This window comes from Berghia stephanieae, chromosome 2 (assembly GCF_034508935.2).
Source record: "Berghia stephanieae isolate SIO BIC M18660-M18661 chromosome 2, UCSD_Bste_1.3, whole genome shotgun sequence".
NCBI classification, from domain to species: domain Eukaryota; kingdom Metazoa; phylum Mollusca; class Gastropoda; order Nudibranchia; family Aeolidiidae; genus Berghia; species Berghia stephanieae.
In genome coordinates, this window is record NC_088361.1 from 106,098,968 (window position 1) to 106,119,901 (window position 20,934).

At 36.5% G+C, this 20,934-nt stretch overlaps 2 protein-coding genes across 6 annotated transcripts; one reads left to right on the plus strand and one right to left on the minus strand.

Annotated features, from left to right (window-relative positions):
- The first annotated feature begins 281 nt into the window (after positions 1-281).
- LOC144966160 (glyoxal reductase-like) lies at positions 282-18,143 on the plus strand. 5 transcript variants are annotated; one of them, XM_078902287.1, is made up of 9 exons: positions 284-366; positions 6,717-6,797; positions 8,010-8,075; positions 8,764-8,871; positions 9,511-9,699; positions 10,334-10,425; positions 11,837-11,947; positions 13,299-13,392; positions 14,162-14,436. In XM_078902287.1, the coding sequence occupies exons 1-9, from the start codon at positions 294-296 to the stop codon at positions 14,305-14,307; spliced, it is 960 nt and encodes a 319-aa protein (XP_078758413.1). In that variant the 5' UTR covers positions 284-293; the 3' UTR covers positions 14,308-14,436. The 5 variants fall into 5 exon arrangements, with proteins under 5 accessions (XP_078758416.1, XP_078758413.1, XP_078758414.1 ...); XM_078902291.1 differs by lacking the exon at positions 284-366 and adding an exon at positions 413-531; XM_078902290.1 differs by lacking the exon at positions 8,010-8,075 and having other exon boundaries at positions 282-366; positions 14,162-18,143.
- LOC144966161 (uncharacterized) lies at positions 15,497-20,257 on the minus strand. Its single transcript, XM_078902293.1, has one exon. It carries the CDS (start codon positions 18,644-18,646, stop codon positions 17,885-17,887), a length of 762 nt encoding a protein of 253 aa, XP_078758419.1. The 5' UTR covers positions 18,647-20,257; the 3' UTR covers positions 15,497-17,884.
- Positions 20,258-20,934: the final 677 nt, after the last annotated feature.

Genomic DNA, 20,934 nt, shown 5'->3' on the forward strand with positions numbered 1-20,934 from the left:
GTTCTATTTATATCTTTCATTCCGCATTGAATCATACGTTGAGCATTTAAAGAGGGTATTTATCAACAGTAGTTTCTCCTCTCGTCTATCTTTCTGTGTCTTTATTTTTGTATAATAGAATGAAATGTAAACAAGTTAAAACAGTTTGGCTAATAAGACTGGTTCGGGAGTTCGGATTTGTTTCAGTTACTGTGGAAACACCGAATTTTATGACGCTCAGATTCGAACTCTTTGATATAAAAGTTAACTCTGGTGTTCCAACTTTCACTTTCTCCCCTTTGAATTTGTTTTTGATGAGGAAAATTGATATGATGATGGCACGTTGGGTCCATTTGATAAGTGGCTATCAAATGCCTTTGGTTGGTCGTAAGTACATTTTCTTTGGAGGAAAATTAGGCACTATTCGCGAGTTGATGTCCCAGGCGAGGGGGCGGTTTACATGGGAGTTGGAGATTGGCCATATAGACGTCTGTGTTTCGTTTTGTGAAGCAATTTTGTCCGTACATTTACGACTATAGACATAGAATAGAAGTAAGCTCTACTTTTTTTTTTTCGAATTTATTATTTGTCTGTTGTATTATTATATTTGTTATAAATTATAAACACGTGTTTCTTGTTTCCAATCCACGTAGGAATCAGATCCCGGTTTCTTCAATTTTCTTTGGTAAACGTCCATTTGGCCCTCCAGCAGGAAGCTGATAAATGGGCTAGTGGCTGTGACCCGATTTTTTGGACTTTTGAGTTTTGAGTGATGGGTCTCAGAAAAAGTTCAATAGATCTTTTGTTTATATGGATGGATTTTAATGATTTATGTCTTATTGTCTTCAGGAGAAATTACTCTATCTTTATGTTAAAATCAATGACAATTTAGTATAACTTTTGATTATGGATAAAATAGGGTATAATTTAGCTTTGGATAATTAAAAGATTAGAACTTAGTAAATTAAAATTTCATGATGGCACGTTTATTTAACATCTTAACTTTTATATTGTAACTTTATTCAGTTGACAAAATTACTTTTAGGGTAACAACTGCAAAATAACAATAAATAACAAAATGTTTCTAAAGCTCGCAACACAACATATTAACAATGTATAACACTACATAGCTCCCGCCAGAGCTTTTGTTCATTTGTCATAAATCCAGCCGATCAGGGGGTTTGGATAATCATCCCCTTTCAGTGCGTTTGGATTCGGTCTGCAACGTTTCCTCATCAGGAAAGATCATACGTTTCTCCTGGTTGGTTGCACCCGTTTTACTCTCTCCCGTGTTCTGTGCTTTCTTCGGTCTTCCCGTTCGTGGTGGTTCATGTACCTGAACAGGTTGATCAATGTCACAGTGTGCGGGTTTTAGTCTGTTGATTGAGACTGAGTCTTCTTTGTTTCCTACTTGTAGTTTGAAAACTTTGTCACCAGTTTCTAGAACTCTATACGGTCCTGTGTACGGAGCCTGGAGTGGTCTTCGATGTCCATCATGACGTATGAACACGTATTTAGCTTTGCTGATGTCCCGTGGTACGAAGCTTGTTGCTTTTTTATGCGTGGACGGAGGAACTGGGCGAAGTTGACCCACTTTCCACGGAGGTTTTTCAACATTTCAGGAGTATTGATGTTGGGATCCGGACCAGGAAAAAGTCTCCAGGTACTGTAATAGGTGCCCCATATACGAGTTCTGCCGACGAGGTATCGAGGTCTTCTTTTGGGGCGGTACGTATACCTAACATCACCCAGGGAAGTTGATCAATCCAGTTTGGTCCTTCTAGTTTCGCTCGAATGGCTTCCTTCATGCGGAGGTGGAAACGTTCAACCAATCCATTTGCTTGGGGATGGTAAGCTGTTGTTTGTTTGATTTGAGTACCAAGGAGTGTGCACACGTTTGACCACAACTGTGAAGTGAACTGTGGTCCTCGGTCTGATGAAATGTTCTCTGGTACTCCGAATCTAGCAACCCAGTGTGCGATGAATGCTCGTGCTATTTCTTCTGTGTCAGTACTGGTAATGGGTATTGCTTCAGGCCATCTGGTAAATCTGTCCACCATCGTAAGCAGATATGTATAACCACTTGAGGGGGCAGTGGTCCAACCAAATCGATGTTGACATGGCTGAAACGTCCGCTGGGTTTTTCATATTCTCCCAGGGGCGCCCTCGTGTGTCTGTGTACTTTTTCCCTTTGGCATGATGTGCAGGTCTTTGCCCATGCATTGATCTGTTTGGTCATTCCCTTCCATACCATTTTCTGTGAAATTAGTCGGCGGGTAGCTCTGATTCCTGGATGTGAAAGACCATGGATGGCGTCGAACATCTTTCGTTGCCATGATTTGGGAACCACTGGCCGTGCTCTTCCGGTCGATATGTCACAGAGAACTGTAGTGCCATTAGTCCCGTAAGAAATGTCTTTCAGTTGCAGGGGTGTTTCTGAGATGCGTAGTGATTGGATCTCCTCATCATTCAATTGAGCTGTTGCCATGGCCTCATAATCTATTCCCTCAGAAATCGCACTGAGACCGAAGTCGTCTGAGGTGTCATGTTCTACTGTTGTTCTTGACAACGCATCAGCTACTGGATTGTCTTTTCCTGATATGTGTTGGATATCAGTTGAGAATTCTGAGATGGCAGATAGTTGTCGTTGTTGGCGTGCGGACCATGGTTCTGAAACCTTGTTCATTGCAAATGTTAGTGGTTTATGATCCGTGAAAATGGTGAATATTCGTCCTTCCAAGAAGTAACGGAAATGCCGAACGCCACAGTGGACAGCCAGGAGCTCCCGATCAAAAGCGCTGTATTTCTGTTCCGGAGGACGAAGCTGGCGGTTGAAAAAGGCGAGAGGTTTCCATTGGCCGTCAATGTTTTGTTCTAGTACTCCCCCCATCGCTATATCAGAAGCGTCTACTGTCAGTGAAGTAGGAGCTGATGTCTGCGGGTGGGACAACATAGTTGCTTGGGCCAAGGCTTCTTTTGTTGACTTGAAAGCGTGTTGTAGGGTATTTGTCCATTGAAGGGGTGCAGATTTTTTTGTTTGACCAGCCAATGCCTTGTAAAGTGGTTGCATTAGTTGAGCTGCTGCTGGCACGAAACGGTGGTAGAAATTGACCATGCCAACAAATTCCTGTAGGCCTGATGTTGTTGTAGGGGTGGGGAATGAGCGAATTGCCTCCACTTTCGCTGGAAGAGGAGTTGCTCCGTGACAACTGATCCTGTGTCCAAGGAAATCAATCTCTTTCACCCCGAAAATGCACGTGTCTGAATTCACCACTAATCCATATTTCTCTAGCCTATCAAAAAGGGCATTCAAGTGTTTGTTGTGTTCTTCTGCATTTTTGCTAGCTATGAGGATGTCATCAAGGTAAACAAATGTGAAGTCCAAACCCTGACAAACTGTGTCCCTCAGTCTCTGAAAAGTCTGTGCAGCGTTTTTTAACCCAAAGGGCATCCGGAGGAATTCATAGAGGCCAAATGGGGTTATGATTGCTGTCTTGGAGATGTCCTGCTCGTGGACTGGGATCTGATGGTAACCGCGAATGAGGTCGACTTTTGAGAAGATTTTGCAACCTGATAGTCTTGCTGAGAGGTCTTGTATGTGAGGAATCGGGTAGCGATCTGGAGTAGTAGAACCGTTTAACCTGTGGTAGTCTCCACATGGTCTCCAACCTCCGTTGGGTTTATGTGCCACATGTAGAGGCGATGCCCACGGACTGTTGGAACGACATACGATTCCTAGAGCCTCCATGTTGTCAAACTCCGATTTTGCTACTGCTAGTTTGTCTGGTGCCAGACGGCGTGCTTTTGAGTGTACCGGAGGGCCCGTTGTGGTTATATGGTGTTCCACAGAATGCTTTGTTGTGGGACATGAAAACGTGGGCGAAGTGAGTGCTGGCCGTGTAGATAACATCTGAGTGAACTGATTCTCATCGTCAGTTGTGATGATTGAGATGTGTGGGGCTGTATGCTGTGAAGTCATGAGTGAGACTGAAGCATAGGTGCCGCTGTGCATTAGGCGATTGCCCTTCAGATCGACGAGTAGTGAATGAGCCCGAAGGAAATCTGCCCCCAAAATTGGTCTGTTGACGGCTGCCAGTGTAAATGTCCATTCATACTGGTGTGATCCTATGTGTAAGGACAGTTTACGTTGTCCATATGATTTGATGAGTGTACCATTGGCGGCTGCTAACGGGAACCCGTGTTGTCCGCGGCGAAGGTCGTTTGTTGAAGCCGGTAACACACTGATCTCAGCTCCTGTATCGATCAGAAAGTTGCGGCCAGATTGTTTATCATATGCAAACAGAAGGTTGTCCTTGGAGCCGGCCACCATATTGCTTATAGGTGGCCGGCTGTCCAGTTTTCCGAAAATTTGCAAGGAGTGGTGCATTTTGTAGCCTGTTTGCCGAATTTTTGGTGGTACCAACACAAATCCGGGTCGGGTGTCTTACTGTGTTGATGGCGTGGTCCATCTCGTTTGTTGTGTTTGCCTCCTTTCATTGTTGCATTAATGGTAGCTCCGGTGGACATAAAGTGTTTGTCTGCCGCTTTGGCCAGGTCCCGGAGGGTCTGATAATCCTGTTGAGTTACCAAGGATTGGACTTCTGCTGGTAGTTGGCGTAGAAAAACTTCCTTAAAAAGGAATCCTGGTTCTTGTCCTGGAGGGACTATGGCAAGCATTTTGTCCAATAGTTCGCTTGGTTTGGAATCACCCAGACCACCAATGTCTAAGATGCGAGATGCGGCTTCTCTTTCAGAAAGTTTGTAATTGTCTATGAGTCTTTGTTTGAGGGTTTCATATTTGTTAGTGCTTGGTGGGTTGGTCAGGATGTCGAGAACTCTGGTGGCAGTGTCTTGGTCGAGGGATGCTGTGACATAACTGTATTTAGTTACGTCAGCTGTGATTCCTTTAATTGTGAATTGTGCCTCGGCCTGAACGAACCAAATTTGAGCTCTTTGGGGCCAAAAGGTTGGTAGTTTGATGGACACTGCGTTGGCTTCATGGGTATCCTGATTGGTTGGCATGTTGAAGGAAGGGTGTGTTCAATCCTGACGTCGGGGTCACCACTGTAACTTTATTCAGTTGACAAAATTACTTTTAGGGTAACAACTGCAAAATAACAATAAATAACAAAATGTTACTAAAGCTCGCAACACAACATATTAACAATGTATAACACTACAATATAAAATTAAATTCAGGGCAAAGTTGTATACCGCATCCATGAAATTCGTTCCAGCAAAATCCTTACTCAAATCTTAGCGGCCATTTTAGACCAGTTTTGATATCCAAATGGTGGTTACTACCGGAAATGCAACAATTTTCAGGTCACAAGGTCCGTCAGTAAATAACAAAGGCAAATAGAAGACCATTTTTCAGCCTTTAAACTAAGATAACTTTTCTTATGCTTATCTAATTTTGGTATCATTAGAATCGTGTTGAAAAGCACTTTAAATTGATATAGGTTTCATTGAGCTCAATCCAATTTGAATTTTTTACCAAAGTACCTACAAGGCTAGGGTGGAGGGAAGGGGTAGTTTGATATTTTTAAATGTATAGTCTATTTATTTATTAATTTGGTTTTGTTTTGTTTTTTTTTTCAAATTGAGCTTTATATAGTGCAATATCCACTAAATGTGCTCAAAGCGCTTTACAAGGGGTCCCTGGTCAACAGCAACATTTAACTTGTAGGACTGGACACCTGTTAGGCGATATTACAATTTTTCGGACAAAGACAACGATGTTAACGGCCAGGTGCTCATTTTGAGTACGGTGAGAGAATATGTGAGTAAAGAGCCTTTTCCAAGGACTCAACTGTGCGCCGAGCGCGAGGCTCGAACCCAACAGGACCTCCGATCCAAAAGCGAGTGTCATACCACTAGACCACATTCATAGCCTATTTTACAAAAGTGCACAGATGAACCTATTAATGTGCCTGAGAGATGCTTGTCCAGCTTTCACAGCCATATAATAATACTGACCATACATAGGCCTTCAAAACCCTATGTTTTGTTGTCATTGAGATATTGTGGTTTTTGAAAATTAGACTCCTTTTTATTAAAACTGTCTTTAGCTATTGCAGTTCTTCATTTTATTTCTGTGCTACATCTGCCATCTGAAGTTAGTATATACCCAAGATATTTAAATGTCTGAACTTGTTTTATAGTTTTTCCATTGCTTATTAAGTTACATGTTGGATTTCTTTCTCTCCTTGATACAACCATGCATTCTGTCTTTTTTACATTTAAGTATAACCCTATACATTCACTCTCTGTAACTACTTTATTAAGGAGTAATTGTCAATTTTCTTTTGAGTCTGAAATTAGTGCCGTGTCATCTGCATATCTTATACTGTTGATATTCTCACCATTGATCTTAATGCCTGGACTATCTCCTAAAGTTCTAATAATTGTTTCGCTGTAGATATTGAAAAGGTTCTGGTGACAAAACACATCCTTGTCTAACACCTCGTTTAATTTGTTTATATTTACTGAATTCTCCTTCAATCCTGACAGTTGCGCTTTGATTCCAATATAAGTTTCTAATAATTCTTAGATCTTTTCCATCTATGTCTAGTCCTTCAAGGATATTAAATAGTTCACCATGTCTAACCTTTTCAAATGCCTTTGAGTAATCAATAAAACAAAAATAAAACCAATTTTTTTTTTTTGAAAAACCATGAATTTTTATGTCAATATAAATATCTTATTCACGACATTGTAATGTTTCTAAATTCCAGTTGGTACCTTTCAAATGAAAGGATATGATGCACTGTACAAAGCAATTGATGCTGCCTTGAATTGTGGATATAGATCATTTGGTAAGCATTTGTTTTTAATTGTTTATCATCATTCTATTCCTTTATAATACAAATCAGAATTAATTATAACAATAATTAAAGTTAAGAAAAAAAAGCAATTTTGCGCATCTTTTGCAATTACAAGCTTATGATACTTATGGTAAATCCTCACATGAAAATGTCCACTCCTTTATGTGATTATATGTTTCATCCGATAGGGTAGAAAAGGGTAACTTGCCAACTGAAATCTAACTAAGTTAAGAAAAGAAATAATGAACATGTAAGTGGGTATAATAACCAGAAATCAGTCGACTCGGGTATGAATGGGCAGCAGGCATTGCAATGTGTCCCCAGGAAGGCACTTAATAAAAAATAAAATAAAATTACCGTTATTCATCCCATAGGGAAAATTTTTTTCTAGGGTCTATTCCAAGGGAAGACCAGAATAATCCAGGTGTCAGTCGCAGTGCAGCACCGCAAATTGAGCTAAGACGGGGTGACTTGCTCTATGCCACACAGCGAAACGGCGATCGAACTCGGTACCTTTCAGGTACAAAGCAAAGACCGTACCGCTGAGCCACGCTTCATACATCATCACACTCGATTCAAGTGCCAATGAATATATGTCAATCACCAGTATCGGATAATGTAGAGAGCTTTGAGGACAAAGCGAGTTTAAGAAATGGAAATTGTTCCTCATATATTGTCTTGTGGGTAGAAAAACTTAAGTACAAAATCTCGCAGTGAAGTTAGCTGCCAGTTGCGGCGAATGTACCCGACAACAGTGGCAGTTTAAAAAGGACTCTTGTGAATAAAATTCAATATAAATCTATGTTAACACTTTATGAAAATATAATTAATTGGCCAGGTAAACCTATTGTCAGTGTTTGGATTGCCCAATTGGCAACTTAGCCACTCATAGCAGGTCTGAAGTGAGATATTGAAAAAAAAAACGGCGAAATTACCCGATTTTACCCTATGAATAAAACGTCTTCTATCCTGTTTTTACCAGATCAGTGATGATACTTTTCCGCGGATCCGCGGAAATCCGCGGTTTTCTTTCCTTTCCTCGGTTTTCCTCCTCAGATCCTCGATCCGCTGATATTTCCTTCATTTCCTCCTTTTACTTTTTTTTTATATAATAAATCTTTAAAAAATACCTCCTTTTAAAAAAAAAAATATATATATATATATATATATATATATAAATTTCCTCCTTTTACTGGACTCCAGGCGTTTTAAAATTGTACTCAAAAGAAGTCATCCTGCCTACTTTCCTGTGGTGCAAGAATATTCTAGGTGAGTTTTCCGTTTTTCCGAGACTTTTCCTCCTTTTTGACTTTTTGTGAGTATCATCACTGCCAGATGAAATTAAACGTTTCACTTTGTCTCAGGCTATTTACTTCAAGCTAAATCAAACTTCCTCTAATATAGTGTTACTATGATATTTGTTAAATGAAAAATAAGTAAGAAGATTGTCATATATGCCACCAAAGAGATTAGAAATTCTAGTAATACTTGTAGAGAACTTTGACATGAGTATTCCTCTTTCTTCAGTAGTTGGATCTTAACGGACGTCATGTTTTTATTAATATTATTATTATTATTATTATTATTATTATTATTATTATTATTATTATTATTATTATTATTATTATTATTATTATTATTATTATTACCACCATTTCAGCAACTACCACATGTACTACTACTACTACTATTACTACTAATACTATTACTATTACTACTGCAACCACTGCTACTACTACTACGACTACTATTACTACTACTACTACAACCACTACTTCTACAACCACTACTACTACTACTACTACTACTACTACTACTACTACTACTACTACTACTACTACTCCTGATTCTTCTACTGCTGTTGCTACTACTTCTACCATCATCATCATCATCATCATCACTATTGATTACATTTTTATAAATTACTCACTGTACTTTTATTTTCATTTTCATCAAGATACAGCGTCTGTTTATCGGAATGAAACTGATATTGGAAAGATACTCAAAGTACTACTCCCAAAATACAACTTAAAAAGAGAAGACATTTTTATTACTAGCAAGCTTGGTAAGAGAAATTATGAACTGCAATTTAAACTATGTGTGGTCATTTTATTTTCATTCCTTCAGTGTTTTGACATCAGCCATAACGACTGTAGAATATACAAACACTGGTTTTAATTATCCAAATAATAGTATTGAAAGTGTGTTAAAAGGAAAACATTTTAAATATAACTCTTTGACAGAAATGACCCAAACTTATCTTTTGTTTTGTTATTTTTAGTTTGGGTTTTTCGAGTTTATTTTGTTTTGTTTAGTTTATTTGTTTTCTTGGGAGGGGGTAGTTAGTGTATGTTGTATATTTTTAGTAATGGTAGTGATGGCAGTAGTAGTAGTAGTTGTGGTGGTGGTATCAGTAGCAGGATTAGTATTAGTACAGTGGTCTCCATTTAAAAGCGAGATCTCAGGAATCAGGCAGAACATGCTTATAGCCAGACCATGTTTATAAGCGGATTCTGATTTTTTAGTAGTAGTAGAGGTAGTCATAGTAGCAGTGGTAGTAGTAGTAGCAGTAATATTAATAGTAGTAGTTGTAGCAGTGGCAGTAATAGAAGTACTACCACTCTGTCATCACATTTTTTTTGTGTGTCAAAAATAACTTTGAGCATTAATGTATTTTCTAACGTCCTATTTTTCTCGCCACCAGCACCATCTGAACAAGGTCAAGGCAAGGCAAAGGAAGCTTGCTTGAATTCCATTGAACGTCTAGAATGTGGATACCTTGATCTATACTTGATTCATTGGCCTGGGACACACAAGCTTCAACCTCAAGATTCTAAACACAAGACATACAGACAACAGACTTGGCTTGATATGGAAGAGGCTGTTAGAAATGGTAACATTATTATTAACTTCACGTCACGGGACCCTGTGAACAAAGGTTTTTCTCAAATTCTTTAGTGTGAAACCTATATACATACATGATTCTAATATTATCATAAACATTCTATCAACATCCCACCTTTAGCACTTTTTAGTTCTAGATAGTTAGGCATTACAATCTTTGTTATTATACATTAATATCAAAATTTTTGTTAAAGTCATCAGCACTTTAAAAACGCGGATAATATGGTTATGGGTTGTTTTAAACAAAAAAAAAAACAACAACTGAAAAGCCTAGATTTATTTTTTGAAAAAAGGAGTGTCTAATCGGAGAAGTAATTGGAATTTTAACAGAAATCAGGATGGTACAGAAATGACTTAGACTTGGGTAAACAGCTGCGCATCAGAAAAGTAATCAAGATTTTTAGAGTTTTTAAGACTCGTCCTCTTTTATGTTTTCTTTTTATTAGATTCTTAATCAAATTATATAAAGTTATATATTCATCCCTATTGTAGCTTCTAAATGGCTGATACTTAAAAGTAAAAGTCTTTTTGCTTGTTATCCGCGTGTGATATGTACATGCTTAATATAAATTTAATGTTGAAATTACCTTATATTATTAATAATTGTTGTTGCTTGTCCTCAGGTAAATGCAAGTCAATTGGTGTATCAAACTACTTGCCTTCTCATTTAGAAGAACTGCTCTCCTTCGCCACAATCAAACCTGCTGTCCTACAGGTATTACAATTAGTGATGCCTCTGTCTAGTCAGTGGTTTAATCATAAACTATACATTTATAAAAAAGTAATAACTGAAACCGTTAGTTCAGCCCCTTTTTCAATACGTTTAATTAAGGATACACTCCAGCACAGTGTCCTTGAACACACGCACGGTTTCCTACAATGGTAATGAATGTTGTGATACAGCAGACCCCCCCCCCCCCCCCCACGCACACACACACACACGCACACACCAACCCCTTGTAACATGTCTTGCACATAGTTGTCTCCCTCAATATATCAATAAAGTAAATAAATAATAAAGTTCCCTTTATTCATCCTCAAGTGTGGATTTGTCTCAACATCTATTCCAAGGAAAGACTGGAATAACCCAGGTGTCAGCCGCAGCTCATCACCAAAAATTGAGCTAGGGAGTGGTGGCTTGCCTTGGGCTACATAACGCAGTGAATATTCGAACTAGGTATCTGTCCGGTACGAAGCAAAAACCATACCACTGACTTTTCTTTTATTAAGTGTAACTGACAATATTTGTGAAAGATATATCTTTATATTTGTATTCATATCCAATTGCCATTTGATGAAATGTTTTTTTTCTTAAAGTTAGGTAAACCTTTAATAGTTGTTTTGAAAACATAAAGCCAGAACCAACATAGGAATTAAAAGAATTGTATTTTAGGGGGGGGGATGTGTATGTTTTTTCTTTTCTTTTTTTCTTTTTAGTTTCGTTTTGTGTATGTGTGAGTGTGTGTATATGTGTGCCTGTTATTTGTTATTGTTGTTGTTTGTTTGTTCTTTGTTTATTTTGATGTGGCTGTTTTTTTTTTTTTTTGCTTAGCTAATTGATAATTGAGTAGGTATACATGATGAATTGCCAATAATTTTATTTCTTGGTATCGTTCCGTCATAATGTTTCGTTTTGGTTTTTTTTTTTTTTTTTTTTTTGATTTTTAAATTTATTGAATTGTTTGTTTTCTTTTCTTTTTTGCTTTGGGGGCAGCATGGCTCAGCCGCACTGCCTTTGCTTTGTACCCAAAAGGTACCAAGTTTGATCACCTGCCGCTGTGCTGTGTGGCCTTGAACAAACCACATCGCTCTCCCTAGCTCACTTTGCAGTGCTGTACTGCGGCGTGACGTCTGGGTTATTCCAGTCTTCCCTTGGAATAGACCAGAGAGGCAAATTTCCCCTATGGGATGAATAAAGAAAGGGAATTTTATTTTATTTTAAGATTTTCTATATCTATCTTTCTTTTCACACCACTCATTTGTTATTGTTATCCTGCACCCATGTCAATACCACCATTTTAAATCTATTACTTTTTTTATCTTATAAGTAAGTATTCCATATGCATCTTATGCAATGTTTGACATAAAAATTCAATTCTTTAACTCTTCACATCATCTGATTCCAGACTGAGTATCATCCGCATCTTATTCAAAGGAATGTCAAGAAATTATGTGATGATCACAGTATACACCTTCAGGCTTATTCCTCACTGGGGACATCAAATGCTGATAACAAGGTAGAAAGCTTATAGATGGAGTAATTGTTTACTTTGAAATTTTTGCTGTAGTAGAATATATATATGAGTTACAGGTAAGGTTTTTTGGGGACATTCTTCAATTTTAACGAGTGAAGATATTGCTTTATTATAATCAGTTCATTTATTTATTTATTTATTTATTTATTTATTTAAACTTTGTAGATATTGAAAACAGAATGGAAGAGAAGGAAGGGAGTAGCTGTTGATAACAAAAGAATGATTTGGGAAATTTTTGGTAGTAATGGTGGTGACTTGGATGGAGTTTACAAACTTTTTAACGATAGGTAACTTTAAATGCATATCTGCATCAAGCAAAATTTAGTTGTCTCAAACTAGTTGTTTCTGAATAAGCTTGAACTTTAAATAGCAGTCACTGACCGAGAATGCATTCCACAAGGAATGTTTGTAAATAAAAATCATATATGTATACTAAAAGATCAATAACTAATGTAATTTCACCAGCTGAATGTTGTAATATTTGATTCTTTCATCTCTTTGTATTTATTAAACGAGTTATTTTTATAGTGCCCAATAACAAAATGAGCTTGCGAGTATGTGTTATTTCACAATATTAATATAACGAGTTTAATAAATACAAAGAAATGGAAGAATACGTTTATTCTACTCCTCCTAGTAAGATTATTAGATATTTTGTAACCAAATGTTATGGTATTAGTTCTTCTATTAACCATAATTTGTTTCTTTCTCCTTCTGCTTGAATGACAATTTGACCCAAAACTAAAAATGTTGGATTTGTATTCATGCGCACCAAAAGATTATTTATAATTGCCAATCATCTGTCTTTTACACCTAATTTCACACCAATAAAATGTGCAAAAATATTCTGCAATCGTTAAATAAATTTTTTATTCAATGTGTTCAAAGCATTATTCAACTATTATCTATTTACTAAGAAATGAGAGGGGTGGAATAATAAGCATTCATATCATTATGTAGAACTAGGCAATTTGCTTTTAAATGTCCCATTAGACGAATTGAACTCATGATGATTATATTTTTAGAATACAACAGACTTATGATTAATGAAAATACATTGAGTGTGTTGTACATATTTTTTTGGAAGAAAACTTCATGTAAGTTGGACTTTGCATAACAAAGTAAGGCTATTCATCATATTCATACACCACATGATAGAGTTCAATATCAACTGTAATCTTGAAGGCATTAATTGAAGAAGAATTTTTGGTTTCAAATCTATGTTTGTTCCAATGACTAACTGTCCTGAAATATTCTCATATTTAATAAACAGCCCTGTATGAAAATCGTTACCGCCTAAATAAGGATTGGAATTTTTTTTTTTCAATTTCAGTTACTTTCAGATGTACATGTGAAGGAGATTGCAGAGCTCATAGGGAAGACTCCAGCTCAGGTTTTATTACGATGGGCTGTCCAGCAAAATATTGGTAATTCAAAACCATCTATTTGTTACAATCTGTTGTGTTTTCTCATTAGATTTAGATATTTATTATCAATGCACATATTTTTTAATCAGATAAAAGTAATATATAAGAATAGTTTAGAGCAATTTAGATTTTTATTTGGTCTTTGATAAAATTGTAGGCATGATTTTTATCGGATGTTGAAAATTATTGTCCTTTTATAATAATTATTATTTACCTTTGATATTTCTTTTTATTTACACTAATTGTACCATTTGCACTAAACAAATTTTTTCCCGGCATTGAAGTTCTTCTCAATAAGAAAAAAAAGATAACATATATTTTGTTATTGGTGGGGGGGGGGGGTGTGCTTGAAACAAGCAGCCACTCCATTGCTCTCTTAAGTTAAATGATTGCCATATTCCAGTACATGTGTTTATTATTGTTTTTGTTTTGTTGTTTTGTTTTGTATTTTTTTTCAATGCAAAACTTACCATATCGCCAGTCATGGTATAATTCCAAATGTAGGAGGTTTAATAAGATTTTAATTTATTCTTTTTAATGGAATATCATCTTTGATAATATCATGAGGTTGAGCCTTGTCCTCAAAGAAATGAGATTATTATTATTATTATTATAATTATTATTATTATTATTATCATCATCATCATTATTATTACTATTATTTTTATAAATTTTTTATCGATGATGATAATGATGGAACTGTTGACGATATCTATTATATTGTAATTGTTCTTATTTTTTGGTTTTTTTTTATTTTGTCTTCTTGCAGGTGTACTTCCAAAATCCACTAATCCAGACCATATTTCTGAAAACATGGACATTTTCTCATTTTCTTTGAATGACAATCAAATGAAAGCTTTGGATGATTTAGATAATCAATTTCATTATTGCTGGAACCCAGCACAAATTGCATAAGCTTGATAAATATCTCTCATAAATAGAGATGTCAGACTTTTTTTCAGTATGAAAAGAAATTAAAATAATGGTTTATAATGGTTTTTTCAACACATTGGACTAAATCCTTTGTCTGGTCGAAGCATTGGAAAACTTCTAACTTGATTTGGCCACGGTAAAAAAGCGTAAATTCCCACCTAAGGCCAGTGATTACCTGTAGCGATGGTCTCATTCGGCCAGCTAATTTTTCGTTAATACCCATTTTTAGATAGTAATAACATTAAAATGAGACTCTCCAATTAAAAACTGATTTCATGTATACCTTTAGACATTTTGGATACAGAAAGTCTTGTGGAAATGATGCTTTTGAAATATTTTACATCATATTGACAAGAGCTTATCGTAATATTTCTGGCCAGATTTCCTACCTTGGATTTAAATTTCCTACCATCATAATCCTATCTAAGTAACATAATCTGAAGCTTACCTTTATCCTGTCATGCTTTTGATCGATACAATTATAAATGATGCTTTGCCCTGCTGCATAATCCATTCAATATTGTTATATCAGTAAAATGTTGAAATTAATCAATTAATTATGTACACAGTTTTTTACATTGTCAGTCAAAGTCCTCACCATCCTTACAACTTATCTACATAATATGTACAAATGTCACCCACCATCTACAACAATTTCAGTTCCTCCTCTTTCTCAACGATAAGAATAAGAGAGGATAGTTCCTTCATATTGTCTTTTTTTGTCCTTGCTTCCCTTCTCAATACATTGCTCTGAACGATCATCTCATGGGCAAGTTTGGCACCAGCAGCTCCCTCTGCTCTCTCATTAAGGGCATCTGCTTTCTCAACCAGCATCTCCATGTCAAGTTCTATCTTCCTTCTACCATGCTACTTAAAAATTAAATTAAACTAGCTTGGCTAAATGAACATAACAAAATAATAACGAAAAAAAGCATAGGTACATTGAATATTATAGTACGTGGTCTTAAAATGAAAAATAAGATACATTCAGCTGTTGTAATATTATGTTACAAGTATGTTAAAGACTTCATTTTTTTCCGTTGACAAACCATCTCTTTTACTAAATTCAATCACTTTAATTTCAAACGGTCATAACTCAAAAACTATTGATTAAATGAGCATTCTGTTTTCACTGTGATAGAAATATATATGTTTACTATAAATAGACTCTTAAAAAAAAGAAAACTTCATGGTGACATTGTAATTATATGAATATTTTTTCTAAATTAAATAACATTAAAAAGCAAGATTTTACCTACCTTATTTGTTCAGCTCAAAATAATTTATTTTCCAATGGAATTTCACCACAAAAAAGCAATATTAAAGAGTAGAAGTGAAATAAATCATTAGTTGTAAAAAATCGGGCGATTTACTCGATGTCAAGGCAGTAGAATAAGTTTAAAATGCACGTTATTTGCATTTTTATTCTTACTCAGTGCTCTCCCCTTACCGGATAACCTGCAGCGGTAATTAATTACGCTGTGACAGCCTTATCTCGTGTAATCGATGAACGGGTACCATCGTTACGGAAAGGTCAAGGGAAGAAAGGGATTTTGCTAAATGTTCAGATTCAATATTGTTTTCGGTGCTGTGATCTCAGCTATGTTGTTATTGTGAACAAACTGGCACAGTAACCTTCTTGCAACAAGAGTCTCCTCTAACAGATTTTCAACTGTTACCTCTTTATTAACAGAGAAGCCTCGTTCCACCTCTGCATTGCCATGACTTAACACCAACACCATCTTCAATACCTTCCCTAGAGCTGGTACACTTTCCAGACATGCATGCAGAGTAAAATAGCTATCCAGGCAGTCACTTGCTGAGAATGGATGCTTGCAAACTGCCTCTTTAAAGGTTGAAAATTGATTCTTGGTGAAACAGAAGTTAAGAGGACTCTTTTCTATAATTTTTTAACGCATGCCTTAATTAATTTTTTAAACGACAGCCTGCAGTCCATAAGATTTAATTCCGATAATTTCCTTTTCTCAGCTGTCAAAATCTTCTCAGCATGTCAGCCTACTTCGATTTTTCCATATGGCTTGAACAACTGAGTGTCGACATTTGCAGGAGCCACAATTTCGTCCATTCCATCTACATCTTTCACAATCAAGCTTTACAGCTGTTTAACAACAGCACTAATTTCCTTTGCAAAGAAGGGAACAAGAGGTTCATCATGCTGGAACTTCAAAAGGAAAGGCCCTAAAATTTTACAAATAAAAACGAAGTTGTGTAGCTTGGCAAGTATCAATTTATCCCCTTGAAAATATTACAAACCTTTGAAGGTCTTGCACATGGGCTCAGTGACCTCACCTTTTTTTTTGCTTTGTTCACATAGTCCATGACGAAAGGCCAGATTACATTGGCTCTCTGCAGCAGGAATATTTTCCAGCCATCGATGGCCACAAAACTTAAGTGGTAGCATCTTACTTCCCATGCATGTCAAAAAATCCTCACGACTCGCAGGAGAGTCTTGAAACAAAAAATACAAAGATCTTAACAAAGTGTCAATCTCCCAACCAGATTTTTAAAGTCCAGCTTTGATGCTATTGTGAAGTACATGGAGTGGACAAGATCCAATGTTCAGCAGAGACTTTCCTCCTTCCTCATTCATTAAAGATGAAACATCTTTAAAAACCTTCCAGTTGACATTGGGGCCATCCATTGAGAGTTGCAGCAAGTTATCATTATTAATGTTTGAGATTGTTTCTTTCAGTTTAGAAACAATATGGGCTGCTGTGGCGTGATAAAGGAAATATGTGAATAAATATATTTTGTTTTCACGGTTCCATCGACATCTATGAAGCGAACATGAACATTCAATTGTTTTTTCTGCATATCAGGGTTCATGCTTTCATCAAACATAACGACATAGTTGTCAACACTTTTGATCGTAGTTAAAATTTGACTTCTGATAGCAGGGGCAATTCCAAATGTTGACAGGTAACCAAGCTTGGTGTGCGAACACTTAAATTTGTCAGCAACAGGGTGGCCAGCAAACCAAACTTTAAATAAAGGGCCCGTGTCAACAGAACTGCAAGCACTACTGTGACTAGAAATTACATGAAGGGTCCACAGAATCTCAGCTTTAAGTACATCATTGTCTGAGACTTTCAAAGTTGACTGAATAGCTGACGAGGAAGTTGTAACAGTTAGCTGGTGAGGTAGTTTGTTGAGTATTTGATTTAGATGATGCGAAGTTTAAAATTGACCTGGCGTTAGCAACAGAATCACGTGATTTAGAATGTTTTTGAGAGGTCATATGACTGTTCAATGCCTTAATTCCTGACGTTCCGATTAAAAAACGTTGTTGACAAAATTTGCACGAAAATTTATTCTTGTCATTGGGAACAGCAACAAGCCATTGTGAAAATCTGCTGTCACTGAATCACAATTTCTTCCTGCTCAAAGTCATCGAATTCGAAATCCTGTATGAGATGCACAAAATGGTTTGGTTCAAAAATAGTTTCAGTACAATCATTCTTGATTTTAGACCACATTATAACTACAGTTTCATTCTCTGCACTGTGTACACCAAATGTCTCATTATACAGTGTTTGCATTACGGGGCACATTTTGTATTATCCAGAGCAACTAACTCGGGTAATACAACCTTTTTAAAATACTCTTCACACTTCTGAAGTTTTGAAAAAATAAATTCTTTGTCCAAAGAGATCCTTTGAGTGAAACAATCTTTTGTTTTCCACACAAAAAAGTCACAATAATCCGTGCCTGTCACATACATTTGACATTGCACTTGGTAATAATACGGATGATCTTTCCTAAGTTCAAAAGTATTATTGTTCACAATTAAACAAAAATTACTAATGGATGTGACAACCTCACAAATTGTAAGATTCCTAGCAGAGTAGGGACATTTGATTTCCAGACATCCTTGTCCACAGCACTCACAATAAACGATGCCGTCTTGTGAAGCTGCAATGAAAGGTATCTCATTCTTTATAAAGAGACCACAACAATTATTGTTCACAATTAAACAAAAATTACTAATGGATGTGACAGCCTCACGAATTGTAAGATTCCTAGCAGAGTAGGGACATTTGATTTCCAGACATCCTTGTCCACAACACTCACAATAAACGATGCCGTCTGGTGAAACTGCAATGAAAGGTGTCTCATTCTTTATAAAGAGACCACAACAATTATTGTTCACAATTAAACAAAAATTACTAATGGATGTGACAGCCTCATGAATTGTAAGATTCCTAGCAGAGTAGGGACATTTGATTTCCAGACATCCTTGTCCACAACACTCACAATAAACGATGCCGTCTGGTGAAAGCTGCAATGAAAGGTGTCTCATTCTTTATAAAGAGACCACACACAAATGTATGGTTCACATATCGAACAAAAAATACATCAATGCATGTTTTTGACCATTCCCATTAAGCAATTGATAAGACTTCCTGGCAGAGTAAGGAACATATTGAATTGCAAGACATCTTGTCCAACATACACAATAAACGATGCCGTACCTCCTACTGCAATGAAAGGTGTCTCATTCTTTATAAAGAGACCACAACGCCTGGAGGTAAAACTGTGATGGATATACCTATCGACAGAATGAACATAGGCATCAAATGCCTCGCTTTCTTTGTCCATTCCCCACTTAACAGCAGACACATTTGATAAGACATTTTTGGACGAAAGTAAAGAATTTAACAGGCTCATTGAAGTGGAAAAGGAAATGTTCGTGCGACATACAGAATAAAACTTTGAGGCCGTAATCCTCCCCTCCTGAAGCCTGTGTCACACATTTGATTTGTTTTGCGCACGAGTCTCCTTTTTCGGCAAATAATGATTGCTCAAGGGAGCAAGAAAAATCTAAACTATCACAATATTGAAGGATATCATCGTACGAACGATCAATAAATTCTTCATTTATAAATGATCGAAAAAATACAGACATTTTGGTCGAGGGAATGAAAGGAGTCTGATGCTCCTTCACAACAGATAATACAACACTCTTTGAAGATAAGGTTGATAATTTTTTAAGGAAGGTCTCCTTCACGGCTGATGAGGGTTCAAAACATTTTGGTTTTGGATGGGGGGTTTTGACCTTTTCTTCATTTAGAAGCATTTTCCTTTGAGACTGGGCTCCAGTGAAATTTATGTCAACTGCCCTCAAACTCTCTGCTCAATTCTGTTGGCCACATGGAGGTTTCCAGTAAGCTGGGCGACCTGTCACGGTTTCCTTCTCTGCTTCTGTTTGTGGCTTCGATGAAGTAGAGAATGGTTGCAACATGTGTGCAAACTTCTCCTAATCCTGCAACACGTGTGCAATGAGCCGAGCATACACGTCCATCATCAGACACAATCGCCCATGCCTCCACCGGCTTTTCACTTAGTCTCATTGAATGAAGAACCTGAAATAAAGGAAGGAAACATAAAATGATAAAAGATTTCACACTGTTCATACACTTACGATTCTTTATTTAGTCGTCCCCCCCCCCCCCCCCCCATTGAAAGGCTGTATGGAAACGATTTAAAAAATTGCACCCTTTTGGTACATTTTGATTGAACTCAGACCCATTGAGGTATTGAAGCAATGACAACTTACACAAAAACAAATTGTGCCATCATATCATCAATTTCAATCAATCCAAAAGTTTATTTTTAGACAATTGCCAATATAAATTATGCATTAACGCGCGCGCACACACACAAACAGAAATTATAATCAAATATAACTATATTATATTCAAGACAGTCACAAGGACTGTGCAACAGAGCATTGTTTCACATCGCAAGTGAAGCTCAATTACTGATATCATCACACCAAAATAAGACAGACCTCTTCAACACCAGGATTCTTCCCTATGATAAATGACTCCTTTTTTTTTTTTCAAATTGAGTGTTTTTATTCAATTTTTACCATCATCAATTACAAAAATAAATATAAAATTTAAAAAACAAAAAACAATTTTATTTTTTTTTTAAAGCCACAAAAAAACAACCCAAACATATACCACTACAACAGCAGCATTATCGGGTGGTGTTGCGACATTACGACTCACTAACGAAAGGTAATATCTGTGAAATTTATTTCATGGAAATCTTTGGTCTATGTCTACTTCGAACTTAAGCAAGCCCAAGCCTCCTCCTGATGACCATGCTTTAACTCACTTGAGACTGGGCTATTTTTAGCGACCAATTCCCCCCGGACTGACAATTTTGGGCAATTTTCAAATGCTCATGACACAAAAAGTATTTAACACACTGATATCAAATTTGGCATGGATAATAAATAACCCCTGCAGTCTGTTTTAAAGCGAACAGAATGTAAATATGTTAAAAACTTTTTGTGCAATGAATATATGAATATATGCCAATTTTCCTATTTTCGGAAAATTTTGAAAAAACATATATGAACACCAATAAATACAGAAAACCATTGATATGTTGAAAAGAATGTATTAATAGAAATATATAACCTGTATTTATACCTTATGTGTCCTGTGATGCTGCAATATAGTTCACTTTGGTATGAAATAATAAAAAACATGGTTCCATACACAGGGGGGTTTCACAAATTTTGCACATATTGTAAACCTCCTTGACGCGTGGCGTCTTACCAGGCTTACTGGCAGC